We start from the raw sequence: 23,812 nt of genomic DNA on the forward strand, positions 1-23,812 counted from the left end.
ATCTGGTTCATCTGTGCAATCCTCACTTCAGAAAATTATTGACAAGGTAAATAACTGGCTGCTCTGGTGTCATCCTGCTTGGAAGAGATTAAACCTTTGACTGCATGAAGTGATCATATTGCAGCAGAGCTAAACCTATTCACGTGACGCTTTTTGGAGTAATTAGAAATCGATACAAGAGACCAAATACAGAAAATGAACTGCAGTGTGCCAAGTAATCTTGAATGACAGAATAACTATGAATTAAACACAGCATCCAGAACATGTGTCCAACAGTAAAGGCATAACTGTGTGCAGTCACCAGGATAGCATTTCATTATGGGAGCAGAAAAAACTGCAACAGCTGAAGGAGAGAAGAAATCACCAAGGGCAGATGAAAATGTAAAGATCAAATGAATTGCTCCTGCCTGAACTGTAAATGAACCCCTGATCCTCAATCTCCCCTTGGCACTTAAAGCGCTCGCAGCTATCCCGCAGGAATGCCATGAAAAGATCATCACAAGGATTAAGAATAAATGTTTTGTTGTTTTTTTTTTCCAATTTAAGGCAACACCATAAAAAACACAAACTAGCATCTTTAGTGGAGGGATTATTAGCAATTACCCCATCACTCTGGTTTATTGTGTTTATTTAACTTGGGCTAAAGTTTCCCAAGAAAAGCTGTTGACAGTTAAAGTGTGCTTGTTTGAAAAAAAAAAGTATTATACAGTTTCTTTTTCTGAATTGGAATGACACAAACTCACAAAAGGAGAAAATTTTAAACAGTCATCTAACATTTTGGCACCTCTGCATTGTGTAACTTGGGATCTCTCTTCAGCTATCAGCCGTCACACAACAAATTAGGCAGCAGCCGGCCTGAGGTCATGACAACCATAGCAGCATGGTTAAAATGGGATTTAAGAAGCCTAATGCTCTGTTTGTTTTCTTATGTGCTCTAGCGGAGGTGCTCTCAACGCAGCCAGAGTGTGGTGATTGGTTTGTTTTTTTGTCTGTGTTTGTATATGTAGACACTCCTTCCTCTCTTAAGCTGCAGGAGGACGTTTCTGCTCGTCCATCTCCCTCCTTCACGCACTTTCCCTCGCAGGCTTTTTTTTCTTTCCCTTTATCCTTCCCCTGTTTTGTCTGCTTGTTTCTTCCTCCTCCTTTCTTCTGCCTCTCTCCCCCCACTGGGGGCTGATTGCATTCCTGCCAGAAGGGGCAGAGGTGTCTGTGATCCGGTTAAAGACCACACTTCTTCTCTTCCACTGTTCTCTCCCTCATGTTGTTTACCGCACCCCCTCCCTGGGAAAATGGAAGCACCCTCCTTCCTGGTAGGGTACAAATCTCCTTTAAACATGCTGCCAGCAGTGGCAGCAAAGACCTAATATGATTTTGTCTGTCTGCTGCAATGTGTTTGCACCAGTCCTCCTGTCGCTCCTGCTTGAGTTCCTCAGCTCCTTGAGACTGGGGGGCTGTTTGAAGGAGTGTTAAGAGAGCGAAGTAAAGACTGCAGCGAATGTGTGGGGTTAAAATAAGATTATAATATAATCCACAGGCTAAAAACATTCCGCTTTTGAAAGTATTTAAAGCTGGACGATAGGAAGAAATGCACATCCAGCTAACTCACAAATCACATTTTGCATTCATAAAGATTGATGTTTTTTGTCATTTCTCCTTTTCTTCTCTGAAGTTTTGTAATTGGCTTGCTTCCTGGTGCAGTGGCAGACAGCAACAGCAGCGGCTGCCCCATTGATCTTTCATCTGCCCAGAGTCAAAGCTGAAGGCATGAGGGAAAAGCCGGAGAGGCAGCCCCTCTTTTTTATGGCAGCCCGCTGGAGCCTGCCTAAGATTGTAGCCCGTTTCCTCGAATTGTTTCTCGTTTAGTCGGAGTGCAGCGCTGTGCCGCTCTGAGGAGAGTGTCGCAGACATTTAGGGAAGCATGTCACAGCCAGAAAGGGGAGGTGGGCACAGTGGGAGACGAGGATGTTCGGTTTCTGTGAGCTTGACTTTTTTTTTTGTGTATGTGTCACTTTAATCGTGGGGTTACATGACATTTGTACAGGTCTCCGTGCTCCAAAGCACAGATTAAATGACCTGAAGGCCTATGATTGGAAGAGGTCATGACAGCTGATCTGCAGTTTACCAACTGATAATCTTACACTCAGCTTTAACAGATGTCATCATAAAACCGTATTTTTAAGCATACAAAATCAGTCAAGTGAGAATTTAGTTTACCCTAAAAATACACATACATATCTTAAATTTAACTGATGACTTTGTAAAAAATAAAACGTTTAAAGCACACAAATCAGCTTTCACTAAAGAGGCTAAAATTACCTTGTTGAATTTGCATGAGGTGGTCAAATCATCCATGTGACATGCAGTCAGGTCTAACCGGTGTGTAAAGTGTGCTCCTCTGCATCCTCAACAGTATCCGAGTGATTTTTGAACGCCGGCAGTCATGCGGGGCCTACCTTTGTCATCCAACTGACACGTGATACCGGGATCCTTCTCCAAGGCAGCTCCGCCGGGATCTGGTCAGAGAGAGGCAGTGAAACAGACTTCAGATCAGCAGATCCATTTTCTTTGGACTTTGAATATTTCATGTGGGGAGTCATGCAGCAGACGCACAAATGGGCTAAATAACAACAACAACGACGCACACACAATCAATGTGCTTGATTAAATATGACATGCAGTAAAAGTGTGTAAACCATTTTTAATTCACAGCCCAAAAGAACAAAAATGCAGAGTATATGCAGTGTATGAGATTCACTGAAATGCACACAAAAAATAATAATAATGAAAAACGTACAATATAAAGGCACATACGTGCACATCTGGCCACCTCAGCCAAAGGAGTTAGAGGAATCATGTCTGGATTATGTTTCTGGGTGAAGAGCACATGTGGTCAATGTGAGGTTCTGATACTGAGTCAATCCTGCGGTCGTAAATGTGGACACAAAAGATAACGGGCTCAAACAGACTGCAGTGTAGATATGAGGCACATACCTGTGTTTATACATGGGCTTATTTGTACATTTGGCTATTCCGCGTGTAGGGTTTCTATGCCATTTGTCTTGGTGCAAGATCATAAAATCTTTTAGACATAAATGTCAGATATAGCTGAAGAAACACTTACATTACGATCTGTGTAAAACAGACAGTAAATCTATCCCGAGGATCAGCAGCAACAGCGCAACGAGATGACGTGGCCTTACAGCAAAACCCACACCTGACCCCTAAACCTTCACCCTCAGAAAGGATGCTGTTTCACCAACTGTCTTCAAATACTTTCCTCTCGGAAAGACATCAGTGAAACTAGAGCTTGCCAGGCTCTGTATGTGTTTATTAAGTATGCTCATGGACTGGCTTACTCCCAGGATGGCTGTAACTGAGAGATTTGTTCATGTATGCATTAGGTCTGGCTATCAGTGGTGAATTATTTATTGAAAAAAATCTTCCCTATCCTTGAAGGTTGAGAGAATAAGTAGGGCTCCTGTCTTACAATCCCATACATTTAAGAAAAATAAACAGCCTGGTGGTGTGAAACAAAAACCAAACACAAAACTAAATGAAAAATTTTGGAATATAAATAACTGTCATAGCACAAATGAAGGATGGTACAGTGACACAGGGAAAATAACTAATTTAATGCACTTAGTGGAAGACAATTTTCCACCAAAAAGGTTTTTGTTGCACAAAGAAGTAAAATATTTTACTTTTTTGTGTTTTAATTTTCAAAAAGTCTCATGAAGCTAACAATCTACTCTCTGTGTGATCTAAAGATTATGTATTTCTGCACATCCTAAAATGAAATTTTACTAAATATCTTGATTATTTGCAAAAAAAAAATCAAAAAATACCAGCAAATTTGCACTCAAAAAAAAGAGAAATTCCTACATGGATGACAAATTTTGTTACTGAAATCTCAGCTGGCAAATTGAAATCACATCTAATTTGCTCCAATCCAAACAAATCACATTTCGTTATTTTCTTCTTGCCCCTTTTTTTTTATTATGTTAGAGGGGTTTTTTTGTTGTCTGATGAAGAAAGAAAAAGAGACAGGCATAGAGGTCTGGCTATTGTCATTCAATAGGAGAGCCATTTTGGAAATCACCGCTCTCTGTTGGCTCCTGCTGCTCCCATTCAGTATTCCCTCATGGATTCACTGGATGCAAGGCTTCCTTTTATAATTTCCAGGTTGCACATACGCTGCCAGTCCCACAGCTTTCCAGAAGAGACGGCTAGTGTAAAATGACTGAAAGGCTCCATGACTAAATAAAACATTAAACAATCTGAAGAAAAATCTGCAGTTCTCCATTAACTTCCTCTAAGCCGCACTTTGCATCACAGAAATTCTACTTTTTTGCCTGCGAAACAAAACAATTTTCGTCATTTTACTACTTTTAAATACCGGTACACTTTCCCCAATCAAATATAGTGTAACGTATGGACACATTCTTCTAACTGAAATCCATGCAACGGTCAGATTCTACTGCAACATTCTGCAGAGTAAAAATCAAGTTTTCGTCGGCTCAAAATCTTATCTAATTTGAATAATATTTTTCTTGTGCTGTGACTTCAGCTGAATGGAGTCACTTTGGCAAAAACTATCCTAAAAAAAAGCTCCGGACCTAGTTTCTATCTTGTTGCACATAAAAAAAAAATTATTATTAAAGTTTCTGGGAATTTGCATCAAACACTTTAAAAAAAACGAACTTTAAAATGAAATTAATATATTTTAAACTCTGTGTAAAATCCAAAATAATTATGGAAGAGTTAGGCAAGTGAATGCTGACAACTTTAGGAAATGACTGGTAAAGCTTTTAATTTGTGGCCATCAAGAAGAACCTCTACAGTCCTCCTGTTTTGAAGTCAAAGGAAACCTTTTTCACAACGGTGGGGCATGGAACTCCCTGACAGGACTGTTGGAGACCCTCCCTGCTTTGAGGACAGCAGAGTGACCACTGGCTAATGTCCCAGCAAATGTGGTCGGTGTTTAAATTGAGCATCAAAAAAAAAAAAAAAAAAATTTGTTAAGAGAAGAGTGAAAAGAAATGCCCGAGTGTGTTTGTGGCTGCGAAAGCCGTATTGTGCTGGATGGCTGGGAAAAATCTGGAGAGTTTTAAACTGGCTTCTGTGAAGCAGTGCCGTGCAGGGCGAATTTGCTGAGTGTGTGCTTGATTCTTTACCATCACACTCAAATTTTAGCCCAAATTTTTCATTGAAGATTAACCTCTTAAGACCCACATGCATGGACAGCAAATTTTGGGTTATGTTACTAAAGTAGTTCATTCTGCCTAACTAGGATCCTGTGAGGGGTACTGTGAGTAGAAAGTTTAAATATTGCCGGAAAATCTAAAATCAGTTCTTTAATTTCCTTTCTCATATGCATATTGGGTGACCTTTAAAAAGAATGTTCACATTTCAAGTTGCCTAAAAGTTTGAACTTTAAAATGCATCAAAAAACAAAAAATCTGCCTTGTTCACATACCAAAAATGTTTAAAAAAAAGTATTTTCAAAGGCATTAAGGTACAAGGTAAATATCTTTGAACAAGGTGTTTAAGGATATTTTTTATATTTCCAAGTTGTTGCTCCTAATCCTCATGTAATCCCATGTTTTTTGTCGCTACATTCGGTTTCAGTTACTATATATTAAAATATGTAGAATATGTGAAGAAGTACACTAAAGAAATGTGAGATGGACTTTTGTTAACATTTAAAAGATAAATAAAATAGTAATATAAGACTTGTTATGGCCTTCATGAACTTAACCTCTATAAATATATAATAAACAGTGTGATTCTGACCATCTTTAAACAGAATATGTTCAGTGAACGAAATTCAGGTAAAGGGTGTGATGTGTTTTGCAAATGCCTGCAGGCTTGACAGCCCAGTTAAGATATGAGCAACAGGTAAAACAGGGGTGAAAGAAGGGTGCACAATAGTGTGCAGCTTGTCATATAGAAATTTTCACAGATACATTTTTTTTAAATGTGTGCATCCAAAGAGTCTCAAAGAGCCACAGATTTAAAAAAGAATCTCTTGTGGTGCAATAGCTGCGGCTCCTTATCTGGTAGATGTCCATCAGCAGCCTCCCACAAGTCTCTCAAACCCGCAGCAGCAACATCAAAACGCTCCGCGGTGTTTACATGGCCCGGAAAGTGTCCAAAGAAGTGTGTTGAAAAACGAAAGACGCAGGAAGCACTCTGCAGCCCGCCATTCGCTTCTTAAACGAAAGCTTTGCGCGGCAGGCGCCTAGGAGAATGGTCTGTTTGCAGTGTGCGCGTTGATGGTCATTTTTTATGATGTTGTTTAATCCACACTGGAGAAAAAGGGGGTGGGCTGTCTAGCACGGCCCCAGACAAGCTGGCTCCAGTGGCCATCTCTGTAGGCTATGGGCTTCTCCTTTTGAGCGGAGAGACAGGTGTAAATCTCTCCTGCGATCTTTACTCTGCACTCTGTGCGGCACTCACCTGGAGGTAAATAAATGCTTTATGGCTGCACAAATGAACCAACTCCTCTCTGGTTTTGCGGGCTTGTGCAAATAGAGCAAACAGCCCTGCGGGGTGGATGTCATCACTGTCTTGCACCAAGAGGCACACAGAAGATATGGATCATGTGATCAAGCCCAATTAACAGCCCTTTAATAATGTGTAGATTAGGAAGAAACCTGAAATCTCTGATGAGACGTAATGCAAAGATTGTTTTAATCATTTGAATTTTAAATAAATTGAGAACACTTAAATATATTTGGAAAATAAAGTAGAACTTCTTAGCAAGTGAAAACCTGTTTCAGATTATTAAAGTAATCTCAGATTAATTACTTCACGCAGAACGTGTTTAATGGATGCATGAAATTGTAGTAAAAGAGTGAGAGAAATGAGTGCGTGTGTTTTAGGGGAAAGTGAGGGGTGGAAAGGGGGAGTTTTTGTGCACCAAAGTTCTGCAAAGTAGGTCTGTGCCATGTTTGATTAGGGCTTGCTCTCAAAAGATGGTCGCAGACATGAGATAATGAGGTCCTGTGATAACGCGGGCCGCCTTTAAGTTTTTCCCATGAAAAGAGACTGTCGCCAGCCCACAAAACGACACTGTGCATTGGCACCACGCTACTCACTTCTCATTTGTCAAGCACAAAAGCTGATCCAGCCCAAATCCGCACTAACAAACTGGGGAGCGGGAGCAAATCATATAATGTTCAATCGTATTCACTTCGCCACTAATTAACTGGAATCCCAACTTATTATTAAATACAGTGACCAATTAAACAGCGATGCATGCCAAAGGTCTCTGGGGCCACATTCGGTCGCCAGGAACATTTGTGAAGGTCTGCGGCTTCACTATAGGCAATGGATCTTATTAGGTGAATGACCTCAGCGAGTAAAGGTTACGGGCTTTTCACTGCCCTGCGCTGGACAACTCAGATGCTTTCTAATCGGATTTTAATTGGTTGGTTGTGTAGTAAAATTGTGTCTTCTGGGTGCGCACTGGAAATAATCTGGCGTTTGCGCGCGCGAATCAACAAAAACGGACGGTGATGGATAAAACCGAGTTAAGTTATTTCTTTATGTTTTTATATATACAAAAAAATATCTGGATATCAGAATCAACAGGTGTCAAATGGCTATAGGAAAATAATTTATAATGGATTTGAATTGCGCGAAGTAAAACCTTGCGTAAACGGCCCACCGTGGCACAGTAAAGCAACACAATAAAATACATGAATTAGACATTTTAAATACAAATTCAATATGACATTTTACTTATTAAACCTAGTTATTAAAAATATATTTCTTTGTTCCCCAGTGATTTAAAAAAAAATGTTGATTTCTTTGCAAAAGTTGTAGTAATCCAGCATTTTACGCGTTTTCTCGTGGTTACTCCAAAACGCCTATAAGTTAACTTAACCAAGTTCAGTTTACGTTCAACAACTCCCTCTCATTACCCCGAAAAACGTCTTTATGCAAAACATCTGTAGCGACTTCAATAAATGAAAGCACCCCTCTCCCCTCCCTCCCCGTTAACCGCATCCCTTCTCATTTCGATTTTCATGTGGTTTGGGTGTATTGTCTAACTTTAAATACGACCAGTCTCATATTTCAAATGTCGTAAGTATGCAAGGACTGGCAATTTAGACATGAAAAAGCACCAGAGGCAAACAGGCAGTAAAGGGAAAAAGAAAAAGTAAAAAAGAATGGCTCTCAAACGCTGTGACTGACTCGGGTCACTCTGAAGTCAGATCTGAGCGGAGAAAGTTTTAATCCAAGGTGGTTGATCAGGCTGGTTTCTGGACCAAGTTTTATAGGATGGAGGTCAGATATTTAGACAAAACTATACGTAAAAGAAGTTTAATTTTTGTGTATATAGACTTATAGACCCGACAAACCTGTAAATGCATAACTCTAAAGGGAAATACAACACAAATGCATTTTTTGTATTTTTAAACATTATTGAGCAACATCTAATTTTTAAAACAAAACTTTCTTTTGCTACTTTAATGATGACTTTTTAATTTTCATCGGAGCTGCCATTTAAGGGCGGACTTTTTTTTAAAGTGCACTTGATCTCGCAGTGCCTCAATGCCAGGCCTTAAGTGAGGTTTTCATATATAGTTACAAGGTTACATACAGTAGCTTTCTGCAGAGATTGGACTGACCGCACTCAGCAGTGTCGCCACCCGAACAAGCCGCGCGCGTTCAAAGTGCTGCTCCCGTTCCTGACAACTCCGTTAAATCACCCTGAAACGGGAGGTCAAGTTTCGGCGAGAGTAGAGCAGGAAAGTGGCCGACAGCATCCATGAAGAATGACGTTGAGATAGCTTCCCATAAAGAAAACACTTGTTGATTGTGGATTTTATTTTATTTTATTTTTAAAATTCAAATTTTATTTTGAAATACGCATTGAATTCACAATAGGCACAAAAATACATTTTTTCTGCATTTGTATTTTCAAAAGGGGCTATTTGATATAAAATAAAGGTTTTTTCCTGAGATGCACACCCTGTCATTTTCCTTATCTTCACAGGATTTTAAACAAACAAACCCAAAAAAAGAGGGTTGTGGTGTAGCAAAATCCACACTGAATGGCGCAGATTAGGGGGCTCAAGCCTGCACACAGCACCTGCAGGGAGTGGTTGGAGAATCCCTCTTCAAATAACCCAGAAAAACTTATCCCAGCAGGGCTGCAATGAAGCTGAACAGGAAAAATGACAGACCTCCTGAAGAACAAATCCAGGAAAACCTGGCTTACCTTGAGGGTAACTCACACCTAAGTTACTTTTTACAAGGTCATTTAGGATGGAGTGTACTGCAGTTTATCTTGTATAACTATGCTGCAAAATTCCTTAAGTGCTTTTAAGGAGCTCCCTTGGAGCCAAAGCCCCATCTGGGATAGTATATGCCTAAAACGTCCCTATTTCCTATTAAATGTCAATCTCAGGTCTTTTAGAACAGATTTAGTTAAAGGGTTTACATTGCACTTGATCCAGTTTCCTCAATCATCATTGTCTTTAATAAAACGTCTGATTGTAGTGCAGACAGATGAAAAAGACATGTATTCAACCATCTTGTCATTGAAAATCACTGCTGGTTTCTTTTACCAGGCTCTCCAGACTGCATGGCACTTGCTTTTCCGCCTATGGTTTTCCATTTCAAAGCCTTATGTCTCCATGTAAATACCAAAACACAGTAATCCAATCTGACCCCTTTGCAAATTTTCCAGAAACTATTGGGGGGTAGTGGGGTTGACATGAGCCACGCACTTATCCCACTTAACCTCCAGAGAGAAGCTGCCCTAACCCCCTTAGTCCGAGACTCCCTCATTGGAGGAATCCTCTGCTTTAGCACTCTCTTCTTAAAAGCATCAGGACTTGAGGTTGGAATCAACGGTTAAAGCTTCTAACATTGTGCGGTTGTAGTAAAGCTTCACAATGTTTGATGCCTGCGGTGGGGAAGCTAAACGGACAGCAGAAACCCACATCAGGGCACATCACTGTGCAAATCCCAAGACATTTTTGAATCTAACCTAACTGATGGCTCTCGTGAAGGAACGCGCTGTGTTTACACCGCGCTAACTTGATGACAAATAACCCGAGGATTCCTCTGTTTCCCATTTGCAATTGTTTGCCGTTTAGCATGCAAAACCAGATCCAGACCAATTCTCAGTCCTCGGAACACAGAAAGATGCTTATCTCGCATGCTGGCGAGTGGTGGCACGTAAGGCAAGCTAAATGCTTCTGACACATGGTCCACATCTGAGGCTTTTCCAGTGAGTATCTTGATCACACAGCCTGTAGCTTACAGAAAAAGCCTGACGGCTGTTTATGGGGTTGAGCAGACAAATCCCTTGCATTATGCTCTACAGGTGATGCATGCCACTGGACTGGTTTGTTCTAATGGAGCTGTGTACAATGTACTCTCAAAACGCAGCTGTCAGGACTCTATTCTGCAGAAACAAGCAACAACGAGCTTTTTTTTCTACTTTCTTCCGTGAATTGGAACCATTAACCAAGCTTTTAGCAGCCCTCTAGCCAATGTGATGCAAACCTACATTTGAAAAAACATATTTCTTGCTGTTTGTGCCTATAAATGTGATTCTGTAAAACACCTAAAACCATGTATAACAATGACAACATCCGATTCCTCTGAGCCACTGAGCATTGATTTTCTTACCTATAGATTGTGCATCAAATACCAGACATGCTAAGCTTGTCTTCAATCCACCCCTTCCTAACTACAAGGTATTAAGGTAAAAGATATGAGCCTGACTCAGGGCTGATTAACAACCACAACCAAAGCAGCAAATGTCTTCCTTGCCCACATACCATTTCCCTGTCAATCTGTAGTCAATGCGCCGCCATCAATAAGCACATCCCCTAATTAACAAAAATAGTATTTCATCAATAGCCATAACTGGCTGCTACAAGAATTGATGGGAGCAATGGTTGAATCGGCTCAAAATGCCTGACAGAGACATTTTGTGGACAGATAGAGAGTTTATCGTTCTGCTAGCTCTTTGACTAAAAACGTGTGCAGCTCTGGTAGTAAAATCATGGTTTGTAGTCACTGTTGGAGGGGGGGGTTACAGAATCATATGATCAATTTTAGCCCCATCTTTGAGGGGAACAGCCTGCGTTTACAAAGTCATTATGCTGCCAATTGAACATCTCGTCCGCTTCACGTCAGGACGGACACAGCGGCGTTTGGAATCAGTGCGTTTGTTGAATAAACTAATCTGGCGATGTTTCCTCTCCCTATCATGTCGTGTTAGGGCTGATGACTCTCACCAGACAATCTCCTCTATTCAGGAGCGGTGCCACCAAGTCTGTCCTTGCTTATCATTAACAATCTGCAAATAAACAGGACAGCATACATTACATCACTTGCAGCTCCATGATCAATTCCAGGAATGTCTTTGAAGCTTTGCTTAATGAACCTACACAGCCTAGCTGTTAGTGGCAGTCAGGGCATGGAAGCCTCATAACCACAGACCCTACTGCTGCTCTGTTTTCCTCAGCACTGATATTGTGAGATTAGCAAAAGAGCAAAATGTCAGCGCACTTATTCAAAAACATGCTGGAAATAGACAGCATATTCAAGTTAACTCCTACTGCTTGTGCGGACAAGTAAACTGCAAGATGCTTCAAATTATCAGTCAGATTAAAAGCGTGAGTCATCAGTTCCTTCTGTCAGAGATCACCCCTGTACTGGCAGTAAGAATTTTTAGATTTACCATCTCTGTTTATTTTGATGTGCATCTTCCTTGTTGATGCATAAAGGGAAGCGCTGACAAAGTTTGCTTCATCAATCAGTCGCGTCAGCTCAGACCTTTTTATAGCCTCTTCCAAGTCCCTGTGAGCCCTAACCCAGTAAAAGTTTATATAGTGTATTGACCACTCTCCACTGCTTAGCTAATGAAGCCAGCTTGGCCACAGACTCTGAGGGGCTGACAATGTCAACACTGCTTCCTATTTGATGACACCTTCCACTAAATTGAAATGTGCCACTAATGGGGTTGAGTGTTTAAAGGAGAATAAGCCCCGGCAATTGACACAGACATGACCCCATGCTGACACAAAAGGAAGGCTGTGAGGTCCCATCAAGTCAAAAAGTGCATCTAAAGTTTTGCTCTGATGCATCACTGGCCTTGGCTGCTGGCGCTTTGGGGAAATTTTCAATCAGAAAGATGCCACAGCAGCTTTTTAACAGTGTTGCATTTGTTTTCTGTTGCAAATCAATATCACAGAGCACATGCCAGATATCCCGTCCGCCTCAGGGAATATACAATGGTGCGTGCAGAGCACTACCCTCTGCACACATGCATGCACATGCACAAGGACGGGTCTTCTTGATGACAACACCCATCCATGTATGCAGAAGGCAGCATGACATTTGCTTGTGATCGACAACGTGCAGAAACTGTCGAGCTCTCACACTAACACTTGGAAAATGTGAATTCTGTTGAAGTAATGCCGCCACTGCGGCCTGGATTGAGCCCCGAGGCTGCAACTGACATGTTCCAGCCCTAAACTTCAAAACAATACAGGCGCCCATAAATGTTTTTTATGTGTGCAACAAGTGCATCACACCTTTCAACCAAATCAAGAGAGTTTGACCAGGTTACATATCTGAAAATGTAAAAAGAACACAAAGGCAAAACACCAGAAGAAATAAAATCTTGGAATAGTAGTTTCTTTTGCTAGAATGTGAACCCCCCCCCCCCCCCCCCCCCCCCCCAACCCCATCCCATCCCATACCCACCTTAATGACTCAAGGAAGCCTACTTTGGTCTCAGGCAAGACAGACAACAGACTGAGAATTGACGGTCAATGTTTGTCCGGTGGCTGGCTGGCCACAACACTCTAGTTTACCTGTGAATTTGTGGCTGAGTTCAACATTTCTGATGCTTGACTGACTGCACCAAACAAGGACGCGCCATCTTCAAATGACCAGTAGCTTCATTTCTAAACAATGGATGGAATTTAATACAACAAACATAAAAAAAAACATTTGTCAGAGGCTTAAACTAACTAAATACAACGTGTTGTGATGGACTCTTCTGCCAACAACACCTGGTTATTGCTGCACCATGCAACTGTCATTTTACAAAAATGTCTCCCTGCAGAGACACTTGTGCTGGGAAATCGTTCTAAATTTAACAAGAGAATTGATCGGCGTGACTCAAGCCATGAACGTTTTGATAGATAGTTTGTACGCATGGGCATATTACGGCTGAAGGGCTCTGCGCAACTCTTCCTGCGCATATGCTCCAAACTGTTGTGCTTTTGGAGATCTCAAAGAAGAAGAAAAAATTTGTTTTTTGATTAAATATTTGTTAAATACCTTATTTATTACCAAAAATGATACATTCTTAAACAACTTCTAAACACATAGTTGTGACAGCAAATTTGAGACTTTAGTAAAAAAAGACAAAGAAACAGTAAAGAGAAACATTGAAAAGTCTGTATGAATTATGCATGCACAAATCGATAACTTATAACTGTTGGTGCTGCATTAACTAGTAAATTCTCCAGCTTTCATTTCAAAATACACAACCAAGAATTAATAGATTTGTAATCTTTAAAAGTCTGCAAACACTCAGAGAATCCACAGCCAGTGTGAAGCAGAGCGCAACATCTCCCCCGCTGGAGAGAGCCGGTTGCCCGGCTTAGCTGTGCTGTTCGTCAGCGCCGCATCTGCCCGCTGTTGACAGATTCACACGATACTGACCGAGGATGGGTGGCGTTTGACGGGAGTAAAAAAAAAACTCTTCCGAGTGTCCAAACACCTTTTTATAAGTCTGAAGTCTGTCCCCTCCGCCCGACCTGTCAAAACCACGCCCACAGAGCCACACAATTGGTCCGAAAGCGTGAAAGAGCCAATCAAACGGTGCGCTGCTCCTCGTAACACGCAACACATCCCATACACTATGAAGCCCTATGGGCCACAGAGGCGCTAGGAAAATCACGGAGCTGGGACCTTACCACCTCTTTCTCTCTTCCTCTCTCCGGACTCCTTTCTCTGCACACGTATTCCTCTGAAAAAGTGTGTGCGCGCGCGGCAGAAAGAGGAGGAATTAAGTGAGTGTGTGCGCATCAGAGTGCATGTCCGGAGTGCGTAAAGGCAGGGGGGATTATTCGGCGCTATCGAAATATTTCATCACGTCGCACTCGCAGCAGGACCGAAGCCAATAAGAAGGAACGCTTTTTAAAAGGAATGCCGATATTTTGAACGGCGGCGGAGGAGGAAGAATGCGCCGCGGACAATTAAAGTGACTCACCCCGGTGCGTCCAGATCAACTAATGTCCGAAAGCCAACAGGGGTGTCAGAAGAGTGTCAGCCTCCGAAGTGAATCGGTGCGCCTCTGAAGATTAATGGAGATCCTTTTTTTGCTTCTCAAAGTTTTCATCATAAACCTCAACGCCGGACTGTACTGATTTCAGAACTTGTGAAAAATATTGGATGTTTGTTTCTGTTGCACCAAAAGAGGAATTCTGGTTTATTTTAAAACTTTTTTAATGATTTTTTTTATTATTTTTTTAAATCTTATTTTCACTCCAAGTTACTGCTCTTCTTGAAAGCTTGCGCTACTCCAAGAAACACTGCGAACGATCGTCTCCATTTGTTGCCTGCACTTGGATGAACTTCCTGATGAGAGATCCAGTCATACAAGGCTCGAGTATGGCATATCATCCGTTTATACCTCACCGGGGTCCGGAATTTGCCATGAGTGCAATGCTGGGTCACCAGCCTCCGTTCTTCCCGGCTCTGGCTCTGCCTCCCAATGGCTCCCTGTCTCTGCCGGGCGCGCTGGGGAAGCCGATCATGGACCAGCTCATGGGAGCCGCGGAGACCGGCCTTCACTTCTCCTCGCTGGGACACCAGGCTGCAGCCGCCCACCTAAGGCCAATGAAGAGCCTGGAGCCCGAGGAAGAGGTGGAGGATGACCCTAAAGTTCACTTGGAAGCCAAGGAGCTCTGGGAACTGTTCCATAAGAAGGGTACCGAGATGGTGATCACAAAATCCGGAAGGTGAATTTGCTTGTTTAAATAAAAAAGAAAACGAAACAAAAACAGTAAAATGATTCATTTCAAGAATCAGTTGTGTACCCTCATAAATAACTTTTTTGTTGCCCAAAAATGTAAGGCTTTAATTAAATTATACTACACATTTTAATCACCCCCTCTCTCGACCCCTTTTTAACACAATCTAAGACAATTACCTCTCATAATTGCCACACAGATGGCACCAAAGTATAATCTGTAAAACATGTGCCTACTTTAAAATAAAAGCCCAAACCAAAACCAACACACCACCTAAGTATAGTAAAACACTTAAAGAATGAAGATGAAAACCTGTTGATAAATTGGTGGCTTTCATGCTTGCTTATGAACACGTCTTTAATGACAACAAACGCATTTAAAAAGGAGATTATGCATGCAGCAGCTGGGTTGTTTAATTCCAGCGTCCGCTCCCATTAGCTTTCAGCTTTAAGGATCCGTACACACGTTCTGATATCAGGAATATGGTTTGCTTATAATCCTCTCACCCTTTGCGAAAATGCTCTGTGTGTTAAAATGTCAAGTGTGGGTGCGTAAAGCTCGGTCTTGGTTGTTTGTCGTCATGGCAGTGAAAATATGCAAAAGGGGCTGCTGTGTAAAGTCTTCCAAAGCTTTAAAAAGGTCAAACACTTTCTTTAACGCACACACTAAGAGGCAGATTTTTGTTGCAAATACCATAAACTCCAAAAAAGTGGTTAAAAATTGTAGATGTACGCAAAAAATACGTGTTTATTTTTAGTTATAAGTGGTAACATTTAGAGCAGATTGTGCGTTAACCCCAAGTTTTTGGATACAAAGAATTGCTAAAGTTCCCCCAACCTTTTCTCCAACCTTATTTATTTTATGTTTTCCCCTCTTCTTTTCAGGAGGATGTTTCCTCCCTTCAAAGTGAGGTGCACTGGTCTGGACAAGAAGGCCAAGTATATACTTTTGATGGATATAGTTGCAGCCGACGACTGCAGGTACAAGTTTCACAATTCGAGGTGGATGGTGGCAGGAAAGGCCGACCCCGAAATGCCAAAGAGGATGTACATTCACCCGGACAGTCCAGCAACTGGGGAGCAGTGGATGTCAAAAGTTGTTAATTTTCACAAACTCAAGCTGACGAACAACATCTCCGACAAGCATGGATTTGTAAGTTCAACTAATGTATGTACATTTTCCTAATAATCGAATTATTCTTGAATTATTTGCATTTTATTGTATTATTATATTCTTGTTTTTTAAATGTATAAAGAGCATAATATGCTTGTTTTTGATTTTCTAATTAGGGCTTCTTTTTACGTGTCTGTTGCAGACTATTCTTAATTCCATGCACAAATATCAGCCTCGCTTTCACATTGTGAGGGCAAACGATATTCTCAAACTCCCGTACAGCACCTTCAGAACATACGTTTTCCCCGAAACGGATTTCATCGCCGTGACTGCCTATCAAAATGACAAGGTAAGCAGGATTATTACCCTGAGGGGTGGCCGGAGAGTGTTCCAACACTTTTTAACATTTTCCCAAACATAGATTGGTGTGTCCCCGGTCCTGTCATGCGCGCGCTCTCTTTCATGCACCGCAGCATTTTGTTGTCATTAAATATGAAAGACGTCATATCTGGTTGAGAGAATGTGGGGGCTGGTGGTTGGCGGGGGGGGGGGGGGGGTATGATGTTGCAAGGAAGTGCCACATTCACCAACCTGCATGTGGTCGGAAAGTAATAATTCTGTGGAATGCTATACAGGTTATCTTACGTTTATTTAATCACGTGAAAGGGATTTGGCACTGGCTCAGGCTTCCTTTCTCCCTCCTCTGGATATTTTGTGCATACGTATGTGTGCATGTGTGTGTGCGTGTATATGTTAACTGAAGGGGCTTTGGTTTGAAAAAAAATTAGGGGAAAAAAGAAAAATCCGGGGAAGGGGGGATGGGTTTAAAAGAGGAAGGGGATGAAAGGAGGATGGAAATTTAACTTTAAGACTTTTATTCTTAATTAAAATCAATTTAGAAAAAAAAATCAGATGGAAAACGTTGGCACCGCATCCACCTGCGCTCGTGCGCCATTGCGCACAAGAATTAAAGTGGAGGAAGAGGAGTTGTGTAAAGTCAAAACAAAGTTGTTAATTTATTTTTCTGATATTCTTTATACATAAAAGAGTGGTGCAGACTTGAGTGTTTAATGTATTTAATTTATTTGAGCTTTTCCGAGGTGTTTTTAACTTAACAACCCAACATGAACATAGTTCAAGGCACGAGTTAAAATAAATAAAAAATGTATTTATACATTTACGTGTCTTTACATATAATTTCTTTTTATTTCAGATAACTCAACTGAAAATCGATCATAATCCGTTTGCTAAAGGATTCCGTGACACCGGGAATGGGAGGCGAGAGAAGAGGTAAGACAAGAGGATTTAATAGAAAAAAACGAAGGGGATCTGGCTGGGTTAAATTTGCACCGAAACTTTTACATGTTCCCTTTTAAAAATACTTTCCGTTTTTAAATAAACGAATACATACAAAGTTAGTGGATTTGGTCTTTTGATAACATCCTAAATATTATATTTGATTATTTCCTGCGCTACCCCAACCAGAACTTTGACTTTTGCCGCTTCTAACAGCCTGATCTTTGGATTGTAGGAAACAGCTGGCCCTTCAATCCATGCGTTCCTACGAGGAGCAGCAAAAAAAGGAAAACGGCGCTTCAGACGACTCTTCCGGCGAGCAGGCCCCCTTTAAGTGCTTCGGCCAGGCCTCCTCCCCTGCTGTTTCCACTGTGCCCCCCCCACACCTAAAAGGTAAGATGTCAAGATTCTTTTACCCTCCTCTAACGTTAGAAAGTCGAGTAAAGACTTTTTTTTTGTTGTTTTTTCGCTTTGGTATTTTTTAAAGCATATTTAACAGTTCTGACATGCTCTATATACTGACGTGCGAACCATCAAGGAAAAACTAATTGGATGTTCCCACATTGTATGTTAATTGAAATGCGTAAAAAAGCGCAAGAAGGAAAGAATTTAGTCATTAATTGGTTGCATAATTTGTGTGCCTGAAATGTATGTCGGTGGGAATCGGGAAAATAAACTTTAATTGCTGAGCAGACTAATTGTGTGTCATTGGATACCAGTGCGCTCCCGTACGTTGCAACAAGTGCCCTGCACGTTTGAAAGGTGATCGCAAAAGTCAACAAATGCCTTTTTCCTCTGCAGATTTCTGCGACAGTGACGAAGACAGCGACGACGAGAGCAAAGATGGACACAATAAAGACGGACCGGACTCCAGCAAGATCTCCACAACTACCGAAGACGGGAAGGACCACGAGGCCAGCCCGATGAAGCAGGGGGGGAATGCCCTCACAACCGACTCTGCCGGCAGGATTCGTGAACGCGGCCCTAGAACTGAGAAAACCCCGGCAGACTCACGGCAGAGCCCCATCACGGTCATCTCCAGCACCACGCGCTCTGGGGAAGACCTGAAGAGCCCCAACCTGGACCAGTCCAAACCTGACGAGTGCAGGTCAATAAACAAAGAGAGCTTCATGCCTTTGACTGTGCAGACGGACAGCGCGCACTTGGGCCACAACCACTTGCATAATTTCGGATTTCCACCAGGTTTAACAGGACAGCAGTTTTTCAATCACCTTGGCAGCGCGCACCCGTTTCTGTTGCACCCCAGTCAGTTCAACATGGGGGGTGCGTTCTCAAACATGGCCGCGGGGATGGGACCTCTACTGGCAGCAGTTTCCTCGGGAGGAGTGAGCACCATGGACACAACGAGCATGGCATCGCCCTCCCAAAGCCTGGCGGGGACGCCGGGCCTGCCCTTTCACCTGCAGCAACATGTCTTGGCATCACAGGTAAAACCTGTTTACTTCTGTTCGGGACCTCATGCAACTATGAAGAATGTGATTGGACTGCCGAATGACAGATCTCACACGTCATAAGCAGAGATACCGTTCATGTTATAAGAATATTTATTTATTAAAACAATCAAACCAAGTTAGAAAATGCGCTCTATCTGACTGTTGAATCAGATAAAAACTTTTACATTTGACAAAAGTAAATTGTTTTTTACTTGTAATTCAGAAGACACAAACTTAAAATGCAAAAAAAAAAAAAAAACACAACATATTGAAGTACTGAACAATCTATTGACATGCGCCCTTGCACTACTCGCGCTTGGTACGTTCCACCTTGGCTTAGGAGATAAAAAATGATATTTTAAGAGTCAATAAATGTGATTTCATTGGTTTTCTTGTTGGACTTAAATCTTTAAAGACAGTTTACTCTGTTTGATGGCAGAAGTCGTTTGAATTACAAATTCTTGAGCAAGCAACACGCTTGTGTTACTGCTTAAAGCTTTGCAGCGCGCGCTCAGGGGGTTTAGTACTGAAAGGTTTCAAAACAGAAGCAGTAAACGTGAACAAAGGGGACACAAAGACGCCTCTGGTATTTTCTTTCTAATGCAATGCGTTTCCAAGATGTTTTTTTCCTCGCGTTTTTACCCATATTATGCTACGGCACCAGCCTGGATCTTCACGCTCCGTTTCTCTGTCCTCCCCCACAGGGCATTGCCATGTCTCCATTCGGGAGTTTGTTCCCGTATCCGTACACCTACATGGCAGCGGCCGCCGCTGCTTCCTCCGCTGCCTCCTCCTCGGTTCATCGGCACCCCTTTCTGAACGCGGTGCGGCCGCGCCTCAGGTACAGCCCCTACCCCCTCCCCATGACGGTACCGGACAGCACGCTGCTCACAACGGCCATGCCATCGATGGGCGGCGGCGGCGGCGTTGGCACCGAGCTTAAACCGGATGGCCTCGTCCCTGCCAGCCCCGTGTCTGCCGTCACGCTGGATTCCACGTCAGAAGTGACCAGCCACTCATCCACGGTGTCATCTGGATCCGTGTCCATGTCTCCAAAAGCGTGCGCGGAGAAGGAGGCCGCGAACGAGCTGCAGAGCATCCAGCGCCTGGTCAGCGGACTGGACTCCAGCCAGGACAGGGCGCGGAGCGGGTCGCCTTAAGGAACAGCATGAAAACGACCAGAAAGACTTTCAACTTCATTTAGGAGGACAACTTCACAGATTTATTAAGGTTGAGGAATAAAATATTAAATGAATAACTCCAAACGTCAACTTTTGGATTTTTTTAGTTTCTGAGATGCACTTTGTTTAATACAAATGTATATTTCTTTCTTTTTCTTTTCATTGTTTCTCTTAAATGAAACCCTTCCCCTCTGTCATCTGAATACCATACAAGTATTGAAAGGAGGCGCTGGTGTGTCTGTGACTTTGGAAAGTTTGGAAAAGTTGCTGCTCTGTCCTTGGATTTTCTTTAAGGAAAAAAAAAGTATTTGGAACATGCACTCTGAATCGAATCTTTGACCTACAAAAAAATAGACTGCTGTATTGTGTTGGAGCTTTATGAACTGATTGATCGATCGGTTGTTGCATGTCCTCTGAATCCAGGAGGTTCTTTTAAGAAGGAAACATTTAGAAAAAAAAGGTTCCAAATTTAAAAGTCATTTCCCAATTTCTTTTTTAAATTCATTCAACTTCTTTATGGAAATAAAAAAAAGGTCTTAAGGAATGACTGCTGGGCCAAATGTGCCCAATCATGTGGATTTGAACCGGCAAAGGGAAGCAGACATCTATTTAAAAGAAAAAAAACGAAAAATAAAAGTTACTATTGATAATTTGATTTGTGTAAATAGGGATATATCAAATATTTATGTAATTATTTCATATTGGTATTGCCTGTACATACTATGGAGTAGTTTGTTTTTAGGGATCAGTTCTTAATTTATTATCAATGTACCTGTGTAAAAAGTTTGTGGATTATTATTATTCTTTGTTTTTCCCCTTTACCGTTTATATTCAACTCTTTCAAAAAATATATTGTCTTTATGCCCCCTTCACATAAAAAAGAAAGAAAAAAAAACACCTCAGCTGTAGTTATTCACACTTATGTGCCATTGTATTTTCACCTGTTCTCCCTGTGTGTGAAGTGCTACTGTTTGAAACGAATGAAAAGGCGACAACGCACTGCACCCGTGGCTTGAAAATAAAAAAATATATTTTTTCTTTTGGAAAAGTGTCGTTAAAGCGTAACGAACATGGATCCCCCTCCCTCCTCTTTTTTATTCCACATTTTGCGCACCTGATCGTCATAGTGCCGCATAATCGATACAAATATGAAGGTTTCTTTTTGTCTATCTTAAGTTGTCAGTGGGTTTATGTTGTACCGGAGTTTTGTCTAGTTTACAACATCGACATCGTGTGGTTGAAAGTTTCAATAAAAACATTCAAATGCTGTTTTTTTAGTGCATCAATCTAACAAAAATATTAATTTGTCAAATTTAAAACCATCCGCATGAAAGTTGAAATCTTATTCAGGTAAAATATTTTGTTCTTAATTATTAAATCTCTATTAAACTAGAGTGTTCATAAAATAAATGTTGTAGTCGTTTTTTTGCTGTCCCACTCAGAATAAAATCAAAATTGATTCAAGCGCAAATGTGAGAGTTAGGTTTAAAAATGAAAGTGCAATTTCTTCTGAAGTGGATCCAAAATAAGATCCAACTTCTTTTATGAAATTAAATTTTGAAGGAAAAAAATTCAGAAAGCTGAAAAACAAAAGGAAAGTTACTGTCGGTCAGAGTGAGAAAAAGAAAAAAAAAACTCTTTCAACTGCACACTCAGTCAAGAGTTTATCAAGACCATATCTGCATTTGTATATCTTCTGATTAATGTTTAGCCCGCCTGGCGCTGGTGAATAGGTGTAAACATGATACAAACTGTCTCAATTGGTCCTCCTTATTGCTCACCTGGCGCCTTGCGCGGGCATATCTTCCATTTTATTGCACGGAAGGCGACAATGCGTCTGTAATCTTCCCATAATGCGACGCCCCCAAGCGGCAGCAGCCGCGGCTTTATGAACCCAAAAGGACCAAAGCGCAAACAGAGTGTAAGCGCAGGCGGTGATGGACGGATAAGAGAGGTTGACCAACAGTTTGACTTTGTCACAGGGCTGCTTAAAGTGTAAGATAAGTTTTTTTTTCCTTAAAGCAAAGACATGTTTTTTAGTCTGCGTGGAGGATCAGCGCTTCTGTGCACCTTTCTGCCTTTCAGGCGCTCAAAATAAATTACAATGTCAGGACATCTAATTAAAAACTGAAATAAAGCATTTTAAATCCTTTTGGTTTCTGTGAGTTTTTATGAAGAACATATATTAGCTTCATTGAGAAGTAACACGCGCAATCTTGTACAAAAAAACCCATTTGAAAATAGAAAATATATAAACCAAGTAGTCATTTTTAAATTAAGCAAAGATCAAAAACGTAAAAAAAGTCAATTTAAAAACTCAATTAGTTGGTTTTGTTAACAACTCTCAAAATAGAACTAAATAAAGTATAATTTATCTTCAGCGTTTGTGTGCGGCCGGATATGAAACTTAAATTAAAATGCGAAATTAAAGTTTAAAATGCAAGAACGCAAACCTTTACATCTGCAGTTTTACAGCCTAGGAAATTCACCCTCAACATAAAATAATATTTGCTGTACAATTATGAAAACATTGAAGGGAGTAAATAGCATTTTGTTGACTTATTTTCTTTGCTCACTAAGCAGGGGTTTTGAATTGTTCATTTGGAGCACACAGCCCTTTTCCACTTAGATCTTTCACCTATGGTGAATGCCAAGGGTAAGTTGCGCCATCTAGTGGCCATAAATTATAGCCTCCTTTTTTATATGGCTAAAACCTCCTGTTATCAAACAATTTGATTAAAACGCAGATCAGAAAAAATTGATCAATTCAGCAAAAATATTTGATCTCTGAGTTTTTGTCTTTTGTTTACAAATGTCACTAGACATATTGGTGTTTTCCAAAGTGAAAGAACGCTTTTTTCATAAATGGATCTGAATGTAGTAAATAATCTAGAGATGACTCAGAGTCAATACAGGGTCGGCTCAGATGGCTTTTATCTAGAGCTCTTGTTGTAACTCTTGGCACTGGTAGGTAATAATTATAGCTTTGTGTTTTAAAATGTGACGCTGAAGTGGTGTCAGTCTTCTATTGAACCCATGTTTCCTGTAGCCGTTGCACTCAGTCCCAGTTGTCTGACAAGAAAGTTTTGTTTATCACACAGGAGGGAGTAAATGCTCAGTTTGTACGCACAAAAGAAAAGTATCTTTACCTTGCATACACTTCTGAGGAAGACTTCTGATGAATTCCTCCTGTATTACACATATTTCCCTGTCACAACTAGAAATACAAGTGTCTTTCAAATGTAAAACACAAACTTCATAAAAAGATTTTTTATTGTATACTTATTAAATATTTCAAATTGAAGAAGTAAGTTTGTCACTGATATGAAAAGTACAATTTTAGTTTCAATTTTGGTTTTGGATTTATCTGCATTGGTGTGGGTCTTAGCACCATGACTCCATGGCAACAAGGCCCTGGTCCAAATCCTGGCTAGGTCCTTTCTGTGTGGAGTTTGCATGTTCTCGTCATGCATGTATGGGTTTTTGCCAGAGATTAATAATAATAATAATAATAATACTATATTCAAAAAGGTACAGCTCAATTTAAAGAAAAACACATGGTTACAAGCCAGAATTAACCAAAAACTTGTTTCCATGTAGTCCATTATGTAAAAAAGTACAGACAGATATAATACAAAATAAGTATTAAAAACTACATAACATTCCCCATCACAAGATATTACGATGTTTGATCACATCAAACAGGCATGCCAGCTGCCTCCCAGAGTCCAAAACAAGCATCCTA

At 41.0% G+C, this 23,812-nt stretch overlaps 1 protein-coding gene and 2 long non-coding RNA genes across 5 annotated transcripts in view; 2 read left to right on the top strand and 1 right to left on the bottom strand.

Annotated features, from left to right (window-relative positions):
* The window catches only part of LOC110016063, a 39,778-nt gene extending 33,156 nt beyond the window's left edge, over window positions 1–6,622 (bottom strand). Inside the window, exons 1-2 of one of the 2 annotated variants that reach the window (XR_002291331.2) lie at window positions 2,812–6,622; window positions 2,454–2,513 (exon numbers count right to left, since the gene is read on the bottom strand). This is a non-coding gene — a long non-coding RNA (uncharacterized LOC110016063). The other variant, XR_002291330.2, reaches the window with a different exon arrangement.
* Window positions 968–2,683, top strand: LOC105355231. Its single transcript, XR_909696.2, has 2 exons — window positions 968–1,310; window positions 2,411–2,683. It is a non-coding gene; the product is annotated as an uncharacterized LOC105355231 (long non-coding RNA).
* Window positions 6,623–13,303: 6,681 nt separating the features above from the next.
* tbx3 (T-box 3) lies at window positions 13,304–22,218 on the top strand. Of its 2 annotated transcripts, none has more exons than XM_011481780.3 (7): window positions 13,304–15,011; window positions 15,908–16,190; window positions 16,339–16,485; window positions 17,350–17,426; window positions 17,668–17,825; window positions 18,234–18,880; window positions 19,591–22,218. In XM_011481780.3, the coding sequence occupies exons 1-7, from the start codon at window positions 14,620–14,622 to the stop codon at window positions 20,044–20,046; spliced, it is 2,160 nt and encodes a 719-aa protein (XP_011480082.1). In that variant the 5' UTR covers window positions 13,304–14,619; the 3' UTR covers window positions 20,047–22,218. The 2 variants fall into 2 exon arrangements, with proteins under 2 accessions (XP_011480082.1, XP_004074812.1); XM_004074764.3 differs by having other exon boundaries at window positions 14,620–15,011; window positions 15,908–16,175; window positions 19,591–20,046.
* Window positions 22,219–23,812: the final 1,594 nt, after the last annotated feature.

The sequence above is a fragment of the Oryzias latipes genome, chromosome 12 (assembly GCF_002234675.1).
Source record: "Oryzias latipes chromosome 12, ASM223467v1".
Classification (NCBI taxonomy): Eukaryota; Metazoa; Chordata; class Actinopteri; order Beloniformes; family Adrianichthyidae; genus Oryzias; species Oryzias latipes.

What these genes read in the sequence shown, in the direction of transcription:
- tbx3 (XM_011481780.3), top strand. Translation starts at nt 14,620, where the DNA reads ATGAACTTCCTGATGAGAGATCCAGTCATACAAGGCTCGAGTATGGCA. An exon ending in GCCCCCCCCACACCTAAAAG is followed by an intron (nt 17,826 to 18,233) that starts GTAAGATGTCAA and finishes TTTCCTCTGCAG; the next exon opens with ATTTCTGCGACAGTGACGAA. An exon ending in AACATGTCTTGGCATCACAG is followed by an intron (nt 18,881 to 19,590) that starts GTAAAACCTGTT and finishes CCTCCCCCACAG; the next exon opens with GGCATTGCCATGTCTCCATT.